The 22,439-nt window shown below is 39.2% G+C and overlaps 1 protein-coding gene across 10 annotated transcripts in view; it reads right to left on the bottom strand.

Annotated features, from left to right (window-relative positions):
- Positions 1 to 22,439, bottom strand: part of Spidr (scaffold protein involved in DNA repair) — a 261,442-nt gene that overhangs the window by 209,753 nt on the left and 29,250 nt on the right. For 5 of the 10 annotated variants that reach the window (XM_060391053.1, XM_060391055.1, XM_060391058.1 and 2 more), the window contains 2 exons: positions 17,495 to 17,656; positions 3,437 to 3,591 (listed from right to left, as the gene is read on the bottom strand). In XM_060391053.1, coding sequence (XP_060247036.1) covers positions 3,437 to 3,591; positions 17,495 to 17,656 — 317 coding nt within the window. The remainder of the gene's footprint in view (positions 1 to 3,436; positions 3,592 to 17,494; positions 17,657 to 22,439) is intronic. The other 5 variants (XM_060391056.1, XM_060391057.1, XM_060391059.1 and 2 more) reach the window with 1 other exon arrangement.

Genomic DNA, 22,439 nt, shown 5'->3' with positions numbered 1-22,439 from the left:
AAATTGTACCCTTGATCTCATGTGTTCAATTATAGTTAAAAGCCAGGCACACTAAAAGCAATGGATAAATTTTCTTCAGTCTTTGTGTACATGGTTATAAACCAAGTGTAACTGAACAAAGTAATTTAGACTTATTATCCAGGATAATTCATTATATGTATGCAAATATTCCAAAAACTCTAAAATCTAAAACATATTTTATCTAAAGCAACCTCAGATATAGGATACTAAACCTATTTTATCTTTATATGTATCTGATTTATTTTAGTTAGCAGATGTCCTCTAAGATCACCAGCATTGGTACAAATGCCAGAATTCCTTTCTTTTTAAAGGATGAATAGAATTAATCACATATTTATAACACATTTTATCTACCTATTTGCATTTGTTCATCTCTCAACATCTCAGTTGCTTCTAGATCTTGCTATGATGAATAATTCTGCAGTACCATAGTTGTCAATTTCTGTCACCTTGACACAAAACTAGACAAGCCTGGGAAGAGGAATCTCAATTAAGAACTGAATTCATCAGACTGCATTCTGGGAATATCTGTGGAACATTTTCTTAACTCCAGGGGATATCATTCCTGAGCATAGAAACCTGGGTTGTGTTAGAAAGGTAGCCTGCTGGGAAGTCCTGGGGAGCCACAATGGAGTATTACTCAACAATAAAAAGAAGGAAATCCAAAGGGTGGGATCTAGAAAAGATCATCCTGAATGAGGTATCCCAGAAGCAAAAAGACACACATGGTAAGTGGATACTAAAAAGACACTTATAAGTGGATACTAGACCTAAAAGATGGGATGAACATACTAAAATCTGTACAACTAAAGACGCTAAACAAGAAGGAGGACCTGGGGTAAGATGATCAATACTCACTTAGAAAAGCAAACAGGATGGACATTGAAAGTAGGAGAAAACAAGAAACAAGCTAAAAGCTTACCATAGAGGGCGTCTGGGAGACTCTGCCTAGGAGAATATCAAAGCAGAGGCTGAGACTCATAACCAAACCTTGGGCAGAGTACAGGGAATCATATGAAAGAAGGGGGAGTTAGTAAGACCTGGAGAGGACAGGAGCTTCATAAAGACCAAATATATCAGGACACAGGGGTTTTTTTCTCCAACCAAGGACCATACATGGGTATAACCTAGATACCCTGCTCAGATGTAGCCCATGGCAACTCTAGTAAAGGGAACAGGGACTGTCTCTTACATGAACTCAGTGGGTGGCTCTTTGATCTCCCCCCTCCCCCGAGGGAGGAGCAGCCTTGCTAGGCCACAGAGGAGGACACTGCAGCCACTCCTGATGAGACCTGATAACCTAGGGTCAGGTGGAAGGGGAGGAGGACCTCCCCTATCAGTGGACTTAGGGGCAGGAAGGAGATGAGGGAGAGAGGGTGGGATTAGGAGGGAATGAGGGAAGGGCCTAAAGCTAGGCTATAAATAAACTGTAATTAATATAAAAAATTAAAATTTAAAATTAAATTTTAAAATTAAAATTAAAATTTAAATTTAAAATTTAAAATTAAAATTTAGGCTATAAATAAACTGTAATTAATATAAAAAATTAAAATTTAAAATTAAATTTTAAAATTAAAATTAAAATTAAAATTTAAAATTAAAATTTAAAAAATTGTTTAAAAAATAAAGAAAATAAAGAAAGAAAGGTAGCAAGCCAGGGAGCAACCCATTAAGCCGCATTCATCAGTAGTTTCTACTTGAAGCTCTTTTAATTCCTGCCTTGACTCCTCATCCTCTCTCAAGATGCTTTTGGTCGGTTTTTTCACAACAGAAAGAGAAGGAAAGAAGAATAGCAGAAGTACAGATAAATTTTCATCACACTGATTCAATTCCTTTGCATATATATCCAAATGTATGGTTATTGGGTTATAGGGTAGTTCTAATTTTTAGTGGGGTTTTTATTGTTGCTATTGTTGAGAAACTTTAATAATGTAAGAAGACACACAAATGACCAAATATGCACATTCTCAGTTTTCTTCTAAGAAATGCAAAGTAAAATCTCAATAAGGAGTTAGAGAAACGGTTCCATTATCAAAAGCACTTGTGTGGCTCATTATCTACTATAATTCCAACTCCAGGAGACCTGATGACCTCTTCTGGCCTTGTAGCATGCACAAGCATGTACATACATGTGCATGTGCACACACAATAATATACACACAAATAATGAAATAAATCTTTAATAAAAAAACAATGAGCTATCACCCAGTACTGGCTAAAATAGCTATTATAAAAACATACTAAGGTCATATACTTCAGTGGCATACAAAGATACCAGCATATATGCCTGCCCTATCAGCAAAATACAGAAGATAACATATACTGTTATTATTGGTCTTGAGGACTTCCCAAAACACAATCATGGATTCACGAGAATCCTAACAAATATCAAACAAAACACCATACCAAGACACAACACAATCAAACAAGCTGTTTAAAACCAGTAAAAAGCCAGAAAAAAAAAAAAATGACTCAAGACAAAGGACAATAAAGGCATGTTTTCAAAGCCTTAAAAGAAAAAAAAAAAATCAGCCTTAAAGTTCATAAGTAAATTCCTGGGATGACAGTGGTAGCAGCTGGGTAGGAAAATCCTCTGCAGACTCTTGTGGTGCACACTTGTCCCCTCTGCAAACATTATTTTGTGAAATTCTGAAACACCTAGTGTTAAGCTGAAGGAAGCTGATGACTAGGACCATGCTTCTTAAGATTATAACAGATAGCTCACCCTTTCTATTACTACGTGGCATCCACCAAATCCATAACCATGATGCTCTGCTTAAGCACATGATACCACACAGCTACTGAGATGGCAAATGAAAACAAATGCTTTACCCTTCAGTTGTTATCGTAGAATTTTTGGTCATGGCTACTAAAAAATAACTAATACTGACCCCATAGTGACAACATCCATAACTAGTGAGAATACAATATTCAAAATTTGAATAGCTAGATGATTGTAGAGTTACTCTAAGAAAACAAAAGGGATAAAAACCCTACTATGTCTAAACAGCTAACTAAGAGTGGCAAATTAATTATTAGTGCTAAATTAGACAAGTAAAAAAAAAATAGTAATTACTATGTCCAAGGAAAACAAAAAACTACGAAAAAATAGTAGCCTCGTTCATAAACATGATTGATTCCAACTGTGAAAAATGTCAAATGCTAGTCACAAACCTTGACATATATATACTAGGAGGGAGACTACAAGGACAACACACAGAAGAGGGAAGGACAGATGTGAGCTCAGGACAGGAGGTCTCTGTTACTTTAGAGATAAGAATGAAGAAGGAAATGATTTAGCAAGAGTTAAAAGTAACTGTCCTTGAAAAGATGGGATTAAGGTTGGATACCAAGAAAGCTACAATTACCAAATGTTATAAGGAGAATAAGAGATTTTTAAACAATTTGTTCTTACCTCAGATAGCCTGTCATCATTTGTCAAAGAATGACCACTTGCACAAGAAGCATAATCCGAGATGTCCACGGCCCCATCACCATCTTCACACTCACTAGGTTCCCTAGGATCTTCTGTGTCACTGTTAATCTCCCAGTCAATAAACTGTAATTCGTCTAAAACAAAATATATTTTTAACTTTATTAATATTATATCCCCTTAACATTTATTTTACAAACTTATGTTCAGTGATTGACATACCCATAACACCAACACTGAAAACTGTAACCCCTCTTCCCATCTCTTACCCAAACCTAAAATACAAGTGAACAACTTTTATCCAATCGTTTTGAATCCTTGCAGTTTATCCATCATACTCAAGAAAAGTACATCTTATTTCTCCTGTCTTATACATCTTGTTGTTTTTTTTAATATTTTAATCCCTCCTTATCAATTACAGAAAACTGCATCATTTTTCTACATAATTCAGTGCTCTAGGCTATCAATGAACCATGGTTTACTTACATAGTTCATTGTTAAAAAATAACTTTTTCAGAGCTAGAAAAATGGCTCAGTAGTTAGCAGTACTGACTGCTCTTGCAAAGTACCCAGGTTCAATTCCTGGCTCCCACGTGGTTCTAAAAAATGTTTGTACTTCCTGTTCCAAGAAAATTCAGTGCCCTCTTCTGGCCTCAATGTGTACTGCATGCATGTGGTGTACAAACATGTATGCAGGCACATGTAGGCAAAACATCCACATACATAAAATAAATAAATAAATAGATTTAATTAAAAGAAATAATTTCACCGAAGATTTTTTTTTTTCAAAATATTTCTTTCAGGGGGCAAGATGTCGGCGCTGGGAGGACTCTCCGTCTGACCAGCAGCACAGCAGGATTGGCACAGTGACCAGCAATCAGAACTTGAGGCCATAAAACACAAGTGATTGTGTTTCACAGGTGAGAGGATACCCCACGGTGGGGGATTCAATCAGCTTTAACTCACCCAGTTAAACCACGGAAGAAATCCCGGTTCTGCCAGATGCTTGGTCGCCAACCCAGAGCCACACGCTAGTGTGCTCTGGTCACGGTCCCAGACTGAACTGTGGGCCCACAACATCACAGACTGGATTTTCCAGTCGAGAGATAACCCCACAGAGCAGGAAACGATTGGGACCGACCTTAGGTCACCCAGACATCTCCTGAAAAAGACTCGGGCTCCAAGGGCACCCCAGGAGCCAGCCCAGAGCCAGAGCCGGGGACCCAGGCTCCAGCACAGAGCCCTGCCTGCCTGCGCTCCTGATTTGCCGCCTCAGATAGAACTGCGGGCCTCAGGGCACCAGAGACTGAGTTTCACTGTGGGGTGCAAACCCACAGGGAGAGAAACAGCTGGTCTGATCTCAGAGCACTGAGCCAACACCCCCACCCTGAAAAGGTCTCAGGAAAATTTCCCAGTGTAGGCAGACTCCCAGACTCCCAAAGACTGGAAAGGCAGAGACACGCGTGTCTGTGCCTGCGGGTTCTACTCACCATCCAGACAGAACGACTTGTCCCCAAAGCAAAGACTGGGTGTCCCTGTCATGAGGAAACCCCACAGCGGGGGGATCATCATGTCTATTGCTCAGGACACCCAGCACCAAAAGACTTTCTGGATTCACGCAGATTCTAGGCTCTAGCCTTCTACTGCAGGCAGGAGCGCTGTGCTCAGCCGCCATTATTGAGTACCCCTAGGGCACTGGGGCACACAGCTGCATCCTCAGACCTACAAAAGCCAGAGAGCCATTACAGCAGCCCTCAGATACTGTGCCAAGGATCAACCAGTTATCCTAGCTAGACTGACAAAACTGTGGGAATCCCTGGTCCTTCAAGAGGGCTGCACCCAAAAATTACACCTTAAGAGCAACAGCTGCTGCTCACTAAACTCAAAGCAAGAAACCCAGCAGCAGGACAGCCATCACCAGGACCTCTCCTGAGGAGAGGAGAGCCTTCCTGAATACCATAGTTACCATACAGGTCCATACACCTGAAGTGAACTGAGACAATTCCTGAGAAGCACCACTATTCAGTTGACCATACCCAAAAAGCAGAGGAGAACTTCAGAACTCCGCCAAGTGGACTCTCCCCACCCCAGGACTCAGCAGGCACCAGAAATTAACAGACAACACCTGAGACAGAGAAATGGGTAGAGGCCAGCAAACAGGTAAAACCAACAAAAGGCAAAACAACATGGCATCCCCAGAACCCAGTTATATAGGGGCAAGTAGCCCTGGACACCCTAACATAAGTGAAATTCAAGAAGATGACCTAACATCCATGCTAATAAAGAGGTTAATGAATGAAGTAAATAAAATGCGAAAAGAATTAGGGGAAGATATAATGGAAGAGATTATGGTCATCCGTAAAGAAATACAGGAAGATGCAGCCGAACAGTCTGTGTTACTGAAAGAAATAAAAGAAACAGAAGAATGCTCAAACAAACAGCTGAAGGAATTTAAGGAAAAACAGGAAAATATAGTCAGACAGGTAAAGGAAATCAACAAAACGGTTCAAGATCTGAAGATAGAATTGGAAGAATTAAAGAAAACACAAATGGAGGACATCACCGAAAGGGAGAACCTAGGAAAGAAAACAGGAACTACAGAGGTAAGCATAACAAACAGACTGCAAGAGATGGAAGAAGGAATCTCAGGAGTGGAAGATACAATGGAAGAAATCGATGTATCCATCAAAGAAAATAATAAATCTAAAAAATTCCTGACACAAACCATCCAAAAAATCCAAGACAACATAAAAAGACAAAACCTAAGAATAATAGGAATAGAGGAAAAAGAAGATTCCCTCCTCCAAGGCCCAGAAAATATTTTCAACAAAATCATTGAAGAAAATTTCCCAAACATAAAGGGGAAGCCTATAAGAATACAAGAGGCCTACAGAAAACCTAATAAATTAGACCAGAAAAGAAAATCCTCCTGTCACATAATAATCAAAACAGTAAGTATACAGAACAAAGAAAAAATACTAAAAGCTGCAAGGGAAAAAGGCCAAGTAACATATAATGGCAAACCCATCAGAATCACACCTGACTTCTCAACAGAAACTATGAAAGCCAAAAGAGCCTGGACGGATATCATGCAGAGCCTAAGAGAACACAGATGTCAGCCTAGGCTACTGTACCCAGCAAAACTCTCAATCCTCATAGACGGAGAAAACAAGATATTCAACGACAAAAACAAATTTCAACAATACCTACACACAAATCCAGCGTAACAGAAGATACTAGAAGGAAAAATACAACCCGAGAAAACTAATTACTTTCAAGCAATCATAGGAAATAAATAACCTCACTACAGCAAAACAAAAGTAGCCAAACACACAAACACACTACCATGGCCAACATCAATATCAAAGGATCTAACAGCCACTGGTCATTAATTACCCTCAACATCAATGGACTCAATTCTCCAATAAAAAGACACAGACTAACAGAATGGATGCATAAACAAGACCCAACAATCTGTCGCATACAAGAAACACACTTAAATCACAAAGATAGACATTACCTGAGAGTAAAGGGCTGGAAGAAGGTTTTCCAAACAAATGGACCCAAGAAGCAAGCAGGCGTAGCCATCCTAATATCGAATAAAGTAGATTTCCAACCAAATTCAATCAAAAGAGATAGAGAAGGACACTTCATACTCATCAAGGGAAAAATCCACCAGGAAGATATCACAATCCTGAACATCTATGCCCCAAATGCAAGGGCACCCACATTTGTAAAAGAAACTTTAATAAAACTTAAATCACACATAGACCCCCACACAATAGTAGTAGGAGACTTCAACACCCCACTCTCAACAAAGGACAGGTCAACAAAACAGAAATTAAACAAAGAAACAATAACTCTGACAGAGGTCATGAATCAAATGGACCTCACAGACATCTACAGAACCTTTCACCCAAACTCAAAAGAATTTACCTTCTTCTCAGCACCTCATGGAACCTTCTCCAAAATAGACCATATAATTGGTCACAAAGCAAGCCTAAACAGATACAAGAAGATTGAAATAATCCCTTGTATCCTATCTGATCACCATGGACTAAAACTGGACCTCAATGACAAAAATAGAAAAAGGCCTACACACACATGGAAACTGAACAACTTCTAAATGACAGCTGGGTCAGAGAGGAAATAAAGAGAGAAATTAAAGACTTCCTAGAATTCAATGAAAATGAAGGCACAACATATGCAAACTTATGGGACACAATGAAAGCAGTGCTAAGAGGAAAGTGCCTTCAGAAAGAAATTCGAAACATCTCATGCAAGCAACTTAATGGCTCACTTAAGAGCCCTAGAAAAAAAAGAAGCAGACACACCAAAGAGGAACAGACAGCTGGAAATAATCAAAATTAAAGTTGAAGTCAATCAATTAGAAACAAATAAAACAATTCAAAGAATCAATGAAACCAAGAGCTGGTTCTTTGAGAAAATCAACAAGATAGACAAACACTTAGCCAAACTAACTAAAAGGCAGAGAGAAACTATTCAAATCAACAAAATAAAAAACGAAAAGGGGGACATAACCACAGACACTGAAGAAATCCAAACAATAATTAAGTCTTACTTCCAAAGTCTATATGCCACAAAATTTGAAAATCTAAATGAAATGGACAATTTTCTTGACCGATTCTACATGCCAAAGCTGAATCAAGACCAGGTAAACCAATTAAATAGTCCTATATCCCCTAAGGAAATAGAAGCTGTCATCAAAAGTCTACCATTCAAAAAAAGCCCAGGGCCAGATGGTTTCAGCGCCGAATTCTACCAGACCTTCAAAGAAGAGCTAACACGAATACTCTTCAAACTATTCCACAAAATAGAAACAGAAGGAACATTACCAAACTCATTCTATGAAGCCACAGTAACCTTGGTACATAAACCTCGCAAAGACCCAACAAAAAAAGTGGATTTCAGGTCAATCTCCCTTCTGAACATTGATGCAAAAGTACTCAAAAAAATACTTGCAAACTGAATCCAAGAACACATCAAAGACATCATCCACTAGGACCAAGTAGCCTTCATCCCAGGCATGCAGGAGTGGTTCAATATACGGAAATCCATCAATGTGATTGATCTACCACATAAACAAACTGAAGGAGGAAAACCACATGATCATCTCCTTAGATGCTGAAAAGACATTTGACAAAATCCAACATCCATTCATGTTTAAAGTATTGGAGAGATCAGGGATACAAGGCACATATCTAAACGTAGTAAAGGCGATATACAGCAACCCTATAGCCAACATCAAACTCAATGGAGAAAAACTTAAATCAGTCTGACTGAAATCAGGGACAAGAAAAGGCTGTCTACTCTCTCCATATCTTTTCAACATTGTTCTTGAAGTCCTAGCTAGAGCAATAAGACAACTGAAGGAGATCAAGGGGATTCAAATTGGAAAAGAAGAAGTCAAAGTATCACTATTTGCAGATGATATAGTAGTATACCTGAGTGACCCCAAAAACTCTACCAGGGAATTCCTACAGCTAATTAACACCTTCAGCAAAGTGGCTGGATACAAAATTAACTCAAAAAAATCAGTAGCACTCCTGTATGCAAAGGACAAAAGGGCCGAGAAAGAAATTAGGGAAACAACACCCTTTACAATAGCCACCAAGGACATAAAGTATCTTGGTGTGAACCTAACCAAGCAAGTCAAAGACTTGTATGAAAAAAAAATTCCAGTCTCTGAAGAAAGAATTAGGAGAAGATATCAGAAGATGGAAAGATCTCCCATGCTCATGGCTTGGCAGGATTAATATAATAAAAATGGCCATCTTACCAAAAGCAATCTACAGATTCAATGCAATTAAATTACCAATACAATTCTTTACAGACCTCGAAAGAAAAATTCTCACCTTCATATGGAACAACAAGAAACCCAGAATTGCTAAAACAATTCTCTACAGTAAAAGATCTTCAGGTATCTTTAGTATTGTTGCTCTATAGTATAGCTTGAGATCAGGTATCTCCATCCCTGATCTCAAGCTATACTATAGAGCAACAATACTAAAAATTGCATGGTACTGACATAGAAACAGACTGCTGGATCAATGGAATCGAATAGAAGACCCTGACATAAATCCACACACTTATGGACACCTGATTTTTTACAAAGATGCCAAATCCATTCAATGGAAAAAAAGACAGCATCTTCAACAGATGGTGCTGGTCTAACTGGATATCTACATGTAAAAAAATGAAAATAGATCCATACTTATCACCCTGCACAAAACTGAAGTCCAAGTGGATCAAAGACCTCAACATAAAACCAGACACATCAAATCGGTTAGAAAAAAAAGTGGGGAATACCCTTGAACTCATTGGCACAGGAGACAACTTCCTGAACAGAATACCAACAGCACAGGCTCTAAGAGCAACAATCAATAAATGGGACCTCATGAAACTGAAAAGCTTCTGTAAAGCAAAGGATACTGTCCTCAGAACAAAACGACAGCCGACAGATTGGGAAAAGATCTTCACCAATCCTATATCTGACAGAGGGCTAATATCCAGTATATATAAAGAACTAAAGAAGTTAAACAGCAAAAAATCAAGTAATCCAATTAAAAAATGGGGTGCAGAACTAAACAGAGAATTGTCTGCAGAGGAATATCGAATGGCAGAGAAACATTTAAAGAAATGCTCAACCTCATTAGCCATCAGGGAAATGCAAATCAAAATGACCCTAAGATTTCACCTTACACACATCAGAATGGCTAAGATGAAAAACTCAAGAGACAACACATGCTGGAAAGATTTTGGAGAAAGGGGAACCCTCTTCCACTGCTGGTGGGAATGTAAACTTGTACAACCACTCTGGAAGTCAATCTGGCGCTTTCTCAGACAGCTAGGAATAGCGCTTCCTCAAGATCCAGCTATCCCACTCCTAGGCATATATCCAAAAGATTCTCAAGTACACAATAAGGACATTTGCTCAACCATGTTTGTAGCAGCCTTATTTGTAATAGCCAGAAGCTGGAAACAGCCCAGATGCCCCTCAGTGGAGGAATGGATGCAGAAATTGTGGTACATCTACACAATGGACTGTTACTCAGCAATAAAAAAGAAGGAAATCATGAAATTTGCAGGTAAATGATGGGATCTGGAAAAGATCATCCTGAGTGAGCTATCCCAGAAGCAGAAAGACACACACGATATATACTCACTCATATAGATATATAATATAGGATAAACCTACTAAAATCTATACACCTAAAGAAACTAATCAAGAGGGAGGACTCCTGCTAAAATGCTCAATTCCTATCTAGAAAGGCAAAGAGGCTGGACATCAGAAGAAGGAGAAAAGAGGGAACAAGTCAGAAGCCTGACACAGAGGACCTCTGAAAATCTCTGCCCTGCAGACTATCAATGTAGATACTGAGACTTATGGGCAACCTTTGGGCAGAGTGCAAGGAATCTTAGGAAAGAAGTGGGAAACAGTAAGATCTGGAGAGGACAAGAGAGCAACAGAACCAAAAAAAATCTGAGCACAGGGTCTTTCCTGAGACTGCTATTCCAACCAAGGACTATGCATGGAGATAACCTAAGACCCCTGCACAGATGTAGCCCATGGCAGTTCAGTATCCAAGTGGGTTCCATTGTAATAGGAACAGGGACTGTCTCTTGACATGAACTGATTGGCCTGCTCTTTAATTAACTCCCCCTCGCAGCCTTACCAGGCCACAGAAGAAGACAATTCAGCCATTCCTGATGAGACCTAATTGACTAGGATCAGAAGGAATGAAAAGAAGTCCTCCCCTATCAGTGGACTTGGGGAGGGGCATGCAGGCAGAGGGTGGAGGAAGGGAGGGATTGGGATGGGAGGAGGGAGGGAGGGAACCACAGGGGCGATACAAAGTGAGTAAAGTGTAATTAATAAAGAAAAAAAACTTAAAAAATAAATAAAATAAAATGTGTTGCTTAGTTTGAAAAGAAATATCTTTCAGCAATATAGAAAAAAAACTAATTTATTTTCATTCTACCTTATAAACATAATCTCATTACAACCTTAGAAAAATTTTAAGACAGGTTAAATTATGCATATATATTACATGACTAAATATACTAAATTTAATCTGAGATACCTAAATAACTGAACGTAGTTATCACAGAAAAATTAAACTGTGAGGCATTATACATGAAATAAATATTCCCTATACTTCAAAGTACAAATTCTGAGGGCTAGAGAGATGGCTCAAAGCTTAAGAGCACTGGCTATTCTTCCAAAGGTCCTGAGTTCAATTCCCAGCAACCACATGGTTGCTCACAACCATCTACAGTGTGATCTACTGCCTTCTTCTGGTGTGTCGGCACAAATCCACACAGAATACTATATAAACAATAAATAAATAAATCTTAAAAAATACGAGCATTATTGTTGGGCAGGCGAGTGCACACTTTTAACCCAGTGCTTAGGGAGCCAGAAGCATGCAGACTCTGTGACTTCAAGGCCAGCCTGATCTACAGAACAAGTTCTATGGTAACCAGGGCTATTATACAGAGAAATCCTGTCTTGAAAAGACAAACAAAAATGGATAGAGAGTTAGAGAGAGAGAGAGAGAGAGAGAGAGAGAGAGAGAGAGAGAGAGATAGATAGATATAACTTTTTTAGTCTGTTAAGATTTGAGGAGATACAGTAAAAGTACACTATACTAATTACAGAAAACTAGAGGTTAAACCACCACTCACGTCTCACGTCTCAGTGTGTACTTAGACTCAGAATCCAGGCAAGGAAGTGCCCGACATATTCTCTAGCCACTGCATTATCACAGCAGGAAGTCATGTGAGCTGAAGGAGCACACACTCAGCGCTGCCACTAACACTATACATCTGTGGAGAAACCATTATAAACTCTTGTTTTCACTCAAAACAGAGAGTGTCTTAGAAGGGTCTGTCAAAATCCAGACATGGACATTGAAAATATGGAAGTGAAAGGGGAGAAAAAAAAAAAAAGGTACTGACTTTAAGTAGTCCAAAGAAAACTAACATACATATTACAATATTAAATAATATTCCAGAAACAAAACATGGATCTTATGACTAAACCATAGTAATGCCATGTACTTTACAAATGAAGACTGGGTTTCTAATAAGCTAAGTGTTGGGTTTCAGACCTGGGACAAGCAGCTAAGGTGAATATTTAATATATCAAAGTGGATGGACCTCCGCTCCAGGTTCTCCCAGCATTCTACCTGTTACAGGACACTGCTGGCATACCTGCCCTCTACCCTGAACTTTCTAGCCCAGGGGCAGGGCTTCCCTATATAAGCCAGACATTTTGGCTCCCTCCCTCTCTCTGCATTTTCTCTCTTCCTCTCCCTCTTTCTGTCTGTCTCCTCCCCATGGAGACCTCACTGGCCTCATTCCTTGGGAAGTAGTGAACCTGCCTAAGATCTGCATCCAATAAATCTGTCAATGCTTTAATCTTTAACTAGCTCATTTCATCGGTGGAGAAAAACCTATGACTGAGGGTCTTTGCAAAAGCTCTAAAAGACAGAACTATCTAGATTTATGTCCATGGGTGGAGAGGGGAGGTACATGTGTGCATGGGTATATATGACTGTGTTGATCCTCATACACTGTCATATGTGTTTTTTGAGACAGAGTCTCTCACTGGCCTGTAACTTACCAAGAAAACAAGGCCCTCCAGCCATCAAGACTCTAGGATCTGCCTATCTCTGTCCCTAATGCTCAGATTCCTACACCACTGATTTTGTTTTGTTTTGCTTTGTTTATAGGGTTTTATAGTTTAGTCCTGGCTGAAATGGAATCTGGTATGTAGATCAGGTGGCCTTGAACTCACAGAGATCCTCCAAGTATTGGGATAAAAGGTGTGTATCACTAAACCCTGCCTTGTGACTTTAAAACCATAGATTCTGGGTAATGAGCGCAACTTCTGTTCACCAACTGAACTACTTCCTTGGGCCTAAGAAGAGAAATTTTTAAGAAAAAAATATTTTTACAATTTTAACTTAGAGTTCTTCCTTCTTAAACCCAATTCTGGACCCTGTAATCAAGACATTCTAATCCTAGGTCTGGGATATTATTTGTAAAGAAAATGAAGAAAGATTTGGCAAGCAGTATATTATTAAACATAGGCATCCCTAGGTCTGAATCATCAAATAGAGTACTAATTAATATGCCTCTCTTCACCTGACCTTTTATAAGTCGTAATCTTCTTTTAATAAAATGAAGATATTTTAGCTCATTAAATAGAGTATGTATAAAAGGAAATAACATTTAATACCTAGCTTTGTGTCTTAGACAAAATAATGTCTTGATAACTATGGTATTTGTCCTCCATTAAAGATTTAAACAACTATAGAACAAGATGGAGACAGTTCAGCAACTACATGCATGCCTACAAATACTTCAAAGAATCATTATTCTTTACCTAAGGATCACCTTTGTAAGAAAAGTCAACATATGTTAAATAATATCACTTTTAAGTATTCTAATTTTTAATTTATTGGCTAGTGTGTGAGGATACACACACACACGTGTGTGTACGTGTATGTAGAGGCCAGAAGTCAGTGTCAGGTATCTTTCTGCATCACTTTCAACCTTGTACTTGGAGACAGGGCCTCTTCCTAAGCAGGATGATCTAACTAACCAGCTGTAAACACTAGGAATTTTCCTATGTCTTCCATTCGCGGGCTGACGCATGCTGTGCCCAGCCTTTGTTAACATGACTGCTCGGGATTGAGATTGGGTTCTCACACTTGCACAGCTAACACTTTATTGGTCTAGTCATTATTTTTTTGTTTTTTTCTGGAACAAGATCTTAATATGGAACCAAGCCTGGGTTGAAACGCCATAGGTATGCCAAGCTGCCTTTGAACTCACAACCATCTCACTTCTCAGACCCTGAAGTACTGAAAGGTTAATTCATTTTAAATAATTAGCCCAGAGTATGTTTCTATTTACAAACAGAATTTTATAACCTACCAAATATATCTTTTAGTAGAAAAGGACAACAGTGTTTTTAAATATCAGCCTTATTAAGATATAATTAATATGAATCACCCAGTTTTTAATATTGAAACTATGTTCTAAATCATGTAAGACAAGCCAAGAGTCATATCACAATGAGTCTCAATCAACATAAGTTAATTACTAACATAACAGTTATCAGCTTCATATAACACAAAAGACTATATTATCAGATAACTACTAAATGTCATTGGTGGTTGCCAGGATGGCATTCACAGTGGGGAGAGGATTTGAAGCATCTTCCAGAGACGTCTGAGCAGACCTAAGCTGATGGAGTAACTAACATGAACAATCTGAGTAAAGGCAACAAGCTTATTTTGAAAACAAAAGTGCTAATTTGGAGAAGCCTTGTTTTAAAATAAACAAAATACACTATAAACTATCATTAGAACAGATACCTATTACTAAGTTAAACTTCTACCATATACTGATTCTTACAATATTTATTCATTTTAATAAAAAGTTAGCCTGGAAGAAGCACAGGTGTGGCATTACTTAGGAATTAGAAGAGCTGGTGTAGCATTAAAGAATGAAACTAGAACTCCAATTAAATCTAAGTAAATAAAACCTAACTTATTACTTCAGCAAGACAAAAAAACACAGTAAGGACAAGTACAGTGATGCACGTTTATAAGACAGAAAACACAGTAAGGACAGGCACACAGGTGCAGGTTTGTAAGACACAAAACACAGTAAGGACAGGCACAGTGGTGTGGGTTTGTAAGACACACAGTAAAAATAGGTACAGTAGCACAGGTTTTCATGAGAGGTGGACACAAGAGGATTTCAGGCTCAAGGCTAGCCTGGGCTACACACACTCTATCTCAAAAAGTAAAATGCAAAAACAAGACCATGCTGGTATACAGGCCAGCATGGTGCTGGAGAGTCAGACATCTTAATTTACTTATTTTATTTTATTTTTTTATTTTTTGAGACAGGGTTTAGCCTGTCTGTGTTGCCCTGCCTGTCCTGGACTCGATTTGTAGACCAGGCTGGCCTCAAACTCACAGAAACCCACCTGCCTCTGCCTCCTAGAGCTGGGGTTAAAGGTGTGCACCACACATCCAGTGAGAGTTCAACATCTTGATCCATGGGCATCAGAGGGAGACTGTGTATCACACTGAGTGTAGTTTGAGCAAGACCCCAAAGCCCACCCTCACAGTGACACACTTCCTCCAACAAACTACACCTCCTATAGTGCCACTCCCTGTGGCCAAGTATTCAAACCACCACATATACCAACTCCAGAAAGTTAGTCTCACTTCCACATGCAAGCTGTGACAAACACACATGCTTGTAGGGATACATACATACACACATACACTTCAAATAAATAAATTTTTAAAATAAAGATACATAAATCAATGTGTTTAATAGAGGGCCCACATGTAAAACCATGTAACTACAGCCTATAAATACATTGGAGAAATGACAGCCTCAGGAAATCATATATGAAAACTGTATATCCACTTGCAGAACAAAACTAGGTCTCTTACTCTCACACTGAATGAAAGTTCACTCCAAATGAGTTGCCAACCTTAAGGCAACTCATTAATATAAGACATAAAACTCTGAAATTATTAGAGGGAAAATAAGGAAAATAATATGTAGGTATAAGCAAGAATTTTCTGAAAAGGACTCCTATCACCATCAATCATCAAATAGGACATCATGCAATTAAAAGGCTCTTGTATAACAATTGAAGCCATGGAATGATGAAACCACCTACAGAATGAGAAAATCCTTTGCTAAATACACATCTGACAGGCCATGTACCTCTAAAGCTGACAGGGGTGGGGGAGAGTGGGGAGCACAGGTATGCCGCCCCGCAACTTGTCTGCCATGTTATAACATGGACAAGGGATAGATGCCCTCCCACATCCTTGCCTCTGCCACTTAAGGCAAGTGAAAGAGCTGGCACTGCCCCTTACCTGCTGCAGCACAGTGGGCTCTGGACCTCACCTGGGCAGCACAGCAGAGGGAGCCCTGAATGTAGGGATTGTAGGCTAGCCAGCTGGAGAGTGTGAACATAGGAGAGCTGACCCTGACTATTGTCTGCTGTGTGGTGGTGCAGATGAGGGAAAGATGCCCTCCCTCCCTCCCTTGTCCCTCATCACGTATGGTGAGTGAGCTGGCACCAGGGTCATGAAAGTGGGAGAACGTGCCCTGTCTCTTACCTGCTACAGCATTCAGGAGAGCAGTCCCTCCACCTCATCTGGGCAGCACAGTAGAGCTGGCATGGGCACAGATGAGCCTGGCCCATGGACATGAGATTAGGAAAGTTGGCTCTACCCTTGATGGCAGAGGCACTGGATAGTCTATCTGGGAAGGGCAGGAGAGCTTACACTGATGGTGTGGGTGTGAGAGAGCTGGTGGGATGACCAGCTCAAATACTTCTCAGTCTCAGATCCAGGGCCTTAAATTGGCCCACCCCAATATTTAACCCATTGATGAACTGCTGGCATGCATAAAGCAGCCAGTCCTATATACCCAAAACTACAGGATCTCCATGACACAAGGAAACAACAGGATATCTGAAAGGAGTCCCAGTAAGGTTCCAATACTGACAGTGTAGCAGAAGACAAAGGCTTCAAACCAGACCAATGACTCATTGCAAAGAACATTTACAAGCAAAGAATTGTGGACAAAAGAGTGTAACAGGGAATGAACTGTGACACACTACAGCTTCCACAATAAGATATTGTTTTTCCCTTTTGGACAGATTTGGGTGGAGGGCAGGTATGAGGAGAAGGGGAGATGAGTGGGATTGGAGTGCATGATGTGAAATTCACAAAAAATAAAAATAAAAAATGAATTTAAAAATAAAGCAAAAACAAAATATGAAGGCACTATGATATTTATTTCTTAAAGTTGTCATGAGAAATATTATGTAAAAAAAATTTCTATAGAGGATATAACTCAGTAAAGTCATAATTCATAATAAATATATAAAACAAAAATTCTTCCACTACTACTGAACCTGGTATTTAAAAAAAAACAGTGGACTTTACAAAATCAGCATTTTACCTTCAGTGGCTCCATCTTCTGGACATAACAGAGTCCTGTCTGCTCTACAGCCATGTGCACCATCTCTCTGTAATTCAGGGGCTACCTTTTCTTCATCTGAGAAATCACTTTCACTTGAACTCCATGTTATATCTACAAGCTCACTAGCACTCTTACTTGTTTCTGTTACAGAAAAAGAAAACACAAATATTAGCTAATAATTGTTATTTATCAGAATGAGATTTTATGCATATCGTTTAGACAAAGCCACAAACAAAAAAACTCTAATGACAATGAAAATACTGTTGTGTTAGATCTTCATACACTGTTCCAAAAATAGTTTCACAAGAATTCCTGAATTAAAGCCAAGGACAAAATCTAGAGTTAAAATGAATTATAAAAAGGTAAATTAAAACAGAAAGAGATAAGGAAACATCATGGACACAGGCCTCAGATCCTAAATATCATTTGCAAAAATATGTTCCTTTCTTATATTTTCTAGCTCTCATAAAAATATTTGCTCTTCAGCATACTAAATAAGTGTGGTTGAGTTTTCCTGTTTGCCTGATTTTTATTTTAGAGGGTTTTGTTGTTGTTGTTGTTGTGAACCTTTACCTTGAAATTCTTACTAATACTACTGTAAACTAATTTTAGGAACGGCTACTTTAAAAATGAACAAGTTCTAGGAAATGTTTTACATACCTTTTCCCAGTGGCCTCTATTCATAAGTCTTTTATATCTTTATCTTTGCTTAGTTATAGCTATGTTATATATAAAGAACAAACACTTTGAGCATTCCAGAATGTATTATATATCATTTACATAATAAAAACAACACTGTGGGTCAAATATCTTCCAGCCTGAGGAAATCATCTCAAAGAAACCTTTTTTAATTAATTACAAGTAGCTACTTATGTAATATTTAGTTTTCTCCCAAAGCTGAATATACTATAATTCCAGAAAAATATATAAACCCATATTTATTCAAAGAAACAGACCTTGTTTTACATATATATTATAAACTGATATAAATATAAGAGCATTTGGCACTAATAGAAAGAAATACATAATTCTGGACTACGATCAGAAGATATTACAAAAATATCTGACAGTTTTTTCTACAAGACAGTATTTTACAAATTTTAAAGAAATATTTTTGGGAATTTTATTTTTCATTCACACAGAAAAGAAACACTGGCTATGAAAGTAACTCAATTTTTAGACGGTTTGTCTACAGTACACGAAACCCTGAGTTCAAATCCTCAGCATCCTCAAATGGAGCACAGAGGTACATACTTGCTATCCTAGCACTCTAGAAGCAGAGGCAAGAGGATCAGAAGTTCCAGGTTAGCCTCAGCTACACAACAAGTTTAATGTCAGCTGCAGTTACATCAGACAGTGTCCCAAAAGAAAGGGGAAAAGAAAAGAAACTGAATGGAAAATGGAATGATAATATGGCTTAGAATGATCAGCCTCTGAATCATAGAAAATTACTCCACTCATAGAGAATTTTGGGCAAGCCCACACACAGCTCTTTATGCTATCAGATACAACAGTAATTGTTGGTATCAAATGAGTACATTTGAACTAGAAATTTTATCTAGCTTTCTAGCTAACCTAATATCCCAGAAAACCCACAACCTTATGCCCATTTTCCAGATGTAGAATCTGAGATTTGAGCATTTACCTTGTTTTCCCAAGACAGAAAAATCTCTGAAATCACAAGGCTTTACTCTTCTAATCCACCCACAGGAAGATGAAATGATAATAGCAATAAAGTCAGTGGTACCTGTTCCATATACCCACTCTTCTCCATTACAACTAATCCTAATTTTACCAGCAACAATATACATGTATAAAAATCCCTAAAATCCCGAACTTCACCACACCATTTTTAATAGAGATAATCCCATATGACAGATTCTAGCCATGGTCCTGTGTTATTATAAATTAAAAATTAAAAATAAAAATAAATGTTGGGCTATATAATGTTTATTATTAGCCCTAAGGTTATCACAGCAGTAGTATGTAACCCGCTATCACAAATAATAAGACACAGACATCTGTTAGATTTTATAGTTGCCTTATTTACCTTGGGCAGGGCAGATATTTCACCTACAGTGTCTCAGTAACCTCACCATATATATCCCAGCCCCCATCCAATGCCATCAGCCTTAATCGTCCTCATATAAACTATCTTCCATCCATAATCTTATAAATACTTGCTTTTATTTTTTTCATATGGGAGTCTTTTCTTCTCACCCATGTGGTTTCTTTTCCATGCTAACCCATTGTGGCATCCTCTTTCCTCCTCTCTTCCGGTCTGTCTGTCTGTCTCTCCATGATTCTCTCTTTAACCCAAAAGCTGGGAACCCTAGCCACGCCTACCTCAATCTGCCCTGCCCAGGTATAGGCTGTTTAATCAACCAATCAGATATAATGACTTACGCAGGTTTATATAACAAGGATAGGTTTAACCAGATCTTGAGGGCTAGCATTAGAACCAACAACAGTCCTGAAAAAAGTCTATTTCCCAAAGAAGGCAAAGTTCATTGGATTAAAAACTCTCAACAAGGTGGGGGGAGCCAAGATGGCAGCGCCGAAAACAGCGTGTCTGAGCAGCAGGACAGCACTTTCCGTGCAGAGACCAGGAGACTGAACTCGGGGCCCTGAAACTACATCGATCACCTGTTTCCCAGGTGAGGGGAGGCTCCCACGGCGTGGGAATCGGTCGGGTCAACTCACGGCTACCCAGCCAGAACCCGGAAGAAATCCCGGGTAACGCGGGCTTTGGGTCTCCGGGCTGGAGCCACAAGCGGGCGGGTCCATGCCACTTTCCCAGGCTGATCCATGGGCACAAGGGTACCTGAGACTGGGAGTCCCAGTCGCGGGGGGACCCCACGAGGAAGCAGGGTTGCGGGTCTGATCGCAGGTCACCCAGTCTCTCCCCAGAAGGTCTCTGCTGCCATCACAGCCGAGCTCCTGCCGCGCGCAGAGAGCTTTGCACTCAGCTCAGTGGTTGTACAGACAAGCTGTGCGCCCCAGTACAACAGGGACTGGGAACCCCTGTCTGGAGAGGACCCCACAGAGAAGGAAGAAACCGTGCTGCTGGGGTCACCTAGGGAAAGTCTAGCAGACTGCAGATTGTAAACAGACAGAACTGAGTGCCCCAAGACACCAGAGCAGTACTCACCCACCACAGACTACCGAAGCTGATCACTAAATTTACAGCAAGAAACCCAGAAGGAGGGCAGCTGCCCCCAGGACTTCTCGAGGTGAGAGGAGAGCCCTCTTGACTAATCAGGACCACAGTTACCACCCAGGTCTCTAGGCCTGAGGTGAGCTGTAGGAACTCCTGAAAAACACCGGACATCCAGGGACTATACCCAAAAAGCTGGGAAGGCTTCCTTCAGGAAAAAACATCTTCCTGCCAAAGGGATTCTCTCCACTACAAGAGTACAGGAACAACCAGAAACTAAATTCAAACAACTAAGATAGCCCAATGGGTAGAGGACAGCGTAAAAGTCCAACCAACAAAAGCCAGAGCATTATGGCATCTCCAGAACCCAGTTATCCAGGGGCAAATAGCCCTAGATACCCCAGCAAAAATGAAATTCAAGGAGACAACCTAACATCTATGCTCAAGAAGATGATAACAGAGGAAACAAATAAAATACGAAAAGAAATAGAAGAAGCTGAAGCCAAAAAGTATGAGGCCTTTAGAGAGGAAATGCTTAAATCACTGAATGAAATAAAAGAAACAGTGGATGGTTCAAACAAACAGCTGAAGGAATTGACGGAAAAACATGAAAATACAGTCAGACAGGGGAAGGAAACCAACAAAATAGCTCAAGACCTGAAGATAGAATTGGAAAAATTAAAAAAAAACACAAATGGAAGAAATTGTGGAGAGAAAGAACTTAGGGAAGAAAGCAGGAACTACAGAGGTTAGCATAACCAATAGGCTACAAGAAATGGAAGAAAGAATCTCAGGTGTGGAAGATACAATGGAAGAAATAGATGTATTTGTCAAATAAAATGATAAATCTAAAAAATTCCTGACACAGACCATCCAAGAAATTCAAGACAACATAAAAAGACAAAACCTAGGAATAATAGGAATAGAGGAAAAAGAAGATTCCCTGCACCAAGGCCCAGAAAATATTTTCAACAAAATAATTGAAGAAAATTTCCCCAACTTAAAGGAGAGGCCAATAAGAATACAAGAGGCCTATAGAACACCCAATAAATTAGACCAGAAAAGAAAATCCTCCTGTCACATAATAATCAAAACAGTAAGTATACAGAACAAAGAAAAAATACTAAAAGCTGCAAGAAAAAAAGGCCAAGTAGCAAACCCATTAGAATCACACCTGACTTTTCAACAGAGACTATGAAAGCCAGAAGGGCCTGGACAGATATCATGCAGACCCTAAGAGAACACAGATGTCAGCCCAGGCTACTATGCCCTGCAAAACTCTCAGTCCTCATAGATGGAGAAAACAAGATATTCAATGACAAAAACAAATTTCAACAATACCTACAAACAAATCCAGCATTACAGAAGACACTGGAAGGGAAAATACAACCCAAGAAAGCTAGCTACATTCAAGAAAACACAGGAAATAAATAACCTCACTTCAGTAAAACAAAAAGCAACCAAGCACACAACCTGATCACCACAGCCAACATCAAAGTCAAAGGATTTAACAGCCACTGGTCATTACTCTCTCTCAATATCAATGGACTTAATTCTCCAATAAAAAGACACAGACTAACAGAATGGATACGTAAACAAAACCCAGCAATCTGTTGTATACAGGAAACACACCTAAGTCACAAAGATAAACATTACCTGAGGGTAAAGGGATGGAAGACGGCTTTTCAAGCAAATGGACGCAAGAAGCAAGCAGGAGTAGCCATTCTAATATCTGATAAAATAGTCTTTCAACCAAAATTAATCAAA

This window comes from Meriones unguiculatus, chromosome 9, assembly GCF_030254825.1.
Source record: "Meriones unguiculatus strain TT.TT164.6M chromosome 9, Bangor_MerUng_6.1, whole genome shotgun sequence".
In the NCBI taxonomy this organism is placed as follows: Eukaryota; Metazoa; Chordata; class Mammalia; order Rodentia; family Muridae; genus Meriones; species Meriones unguiculatus.
This window is presented reverse-complemented; position numbering and strand designations above follow the sequence as displayed.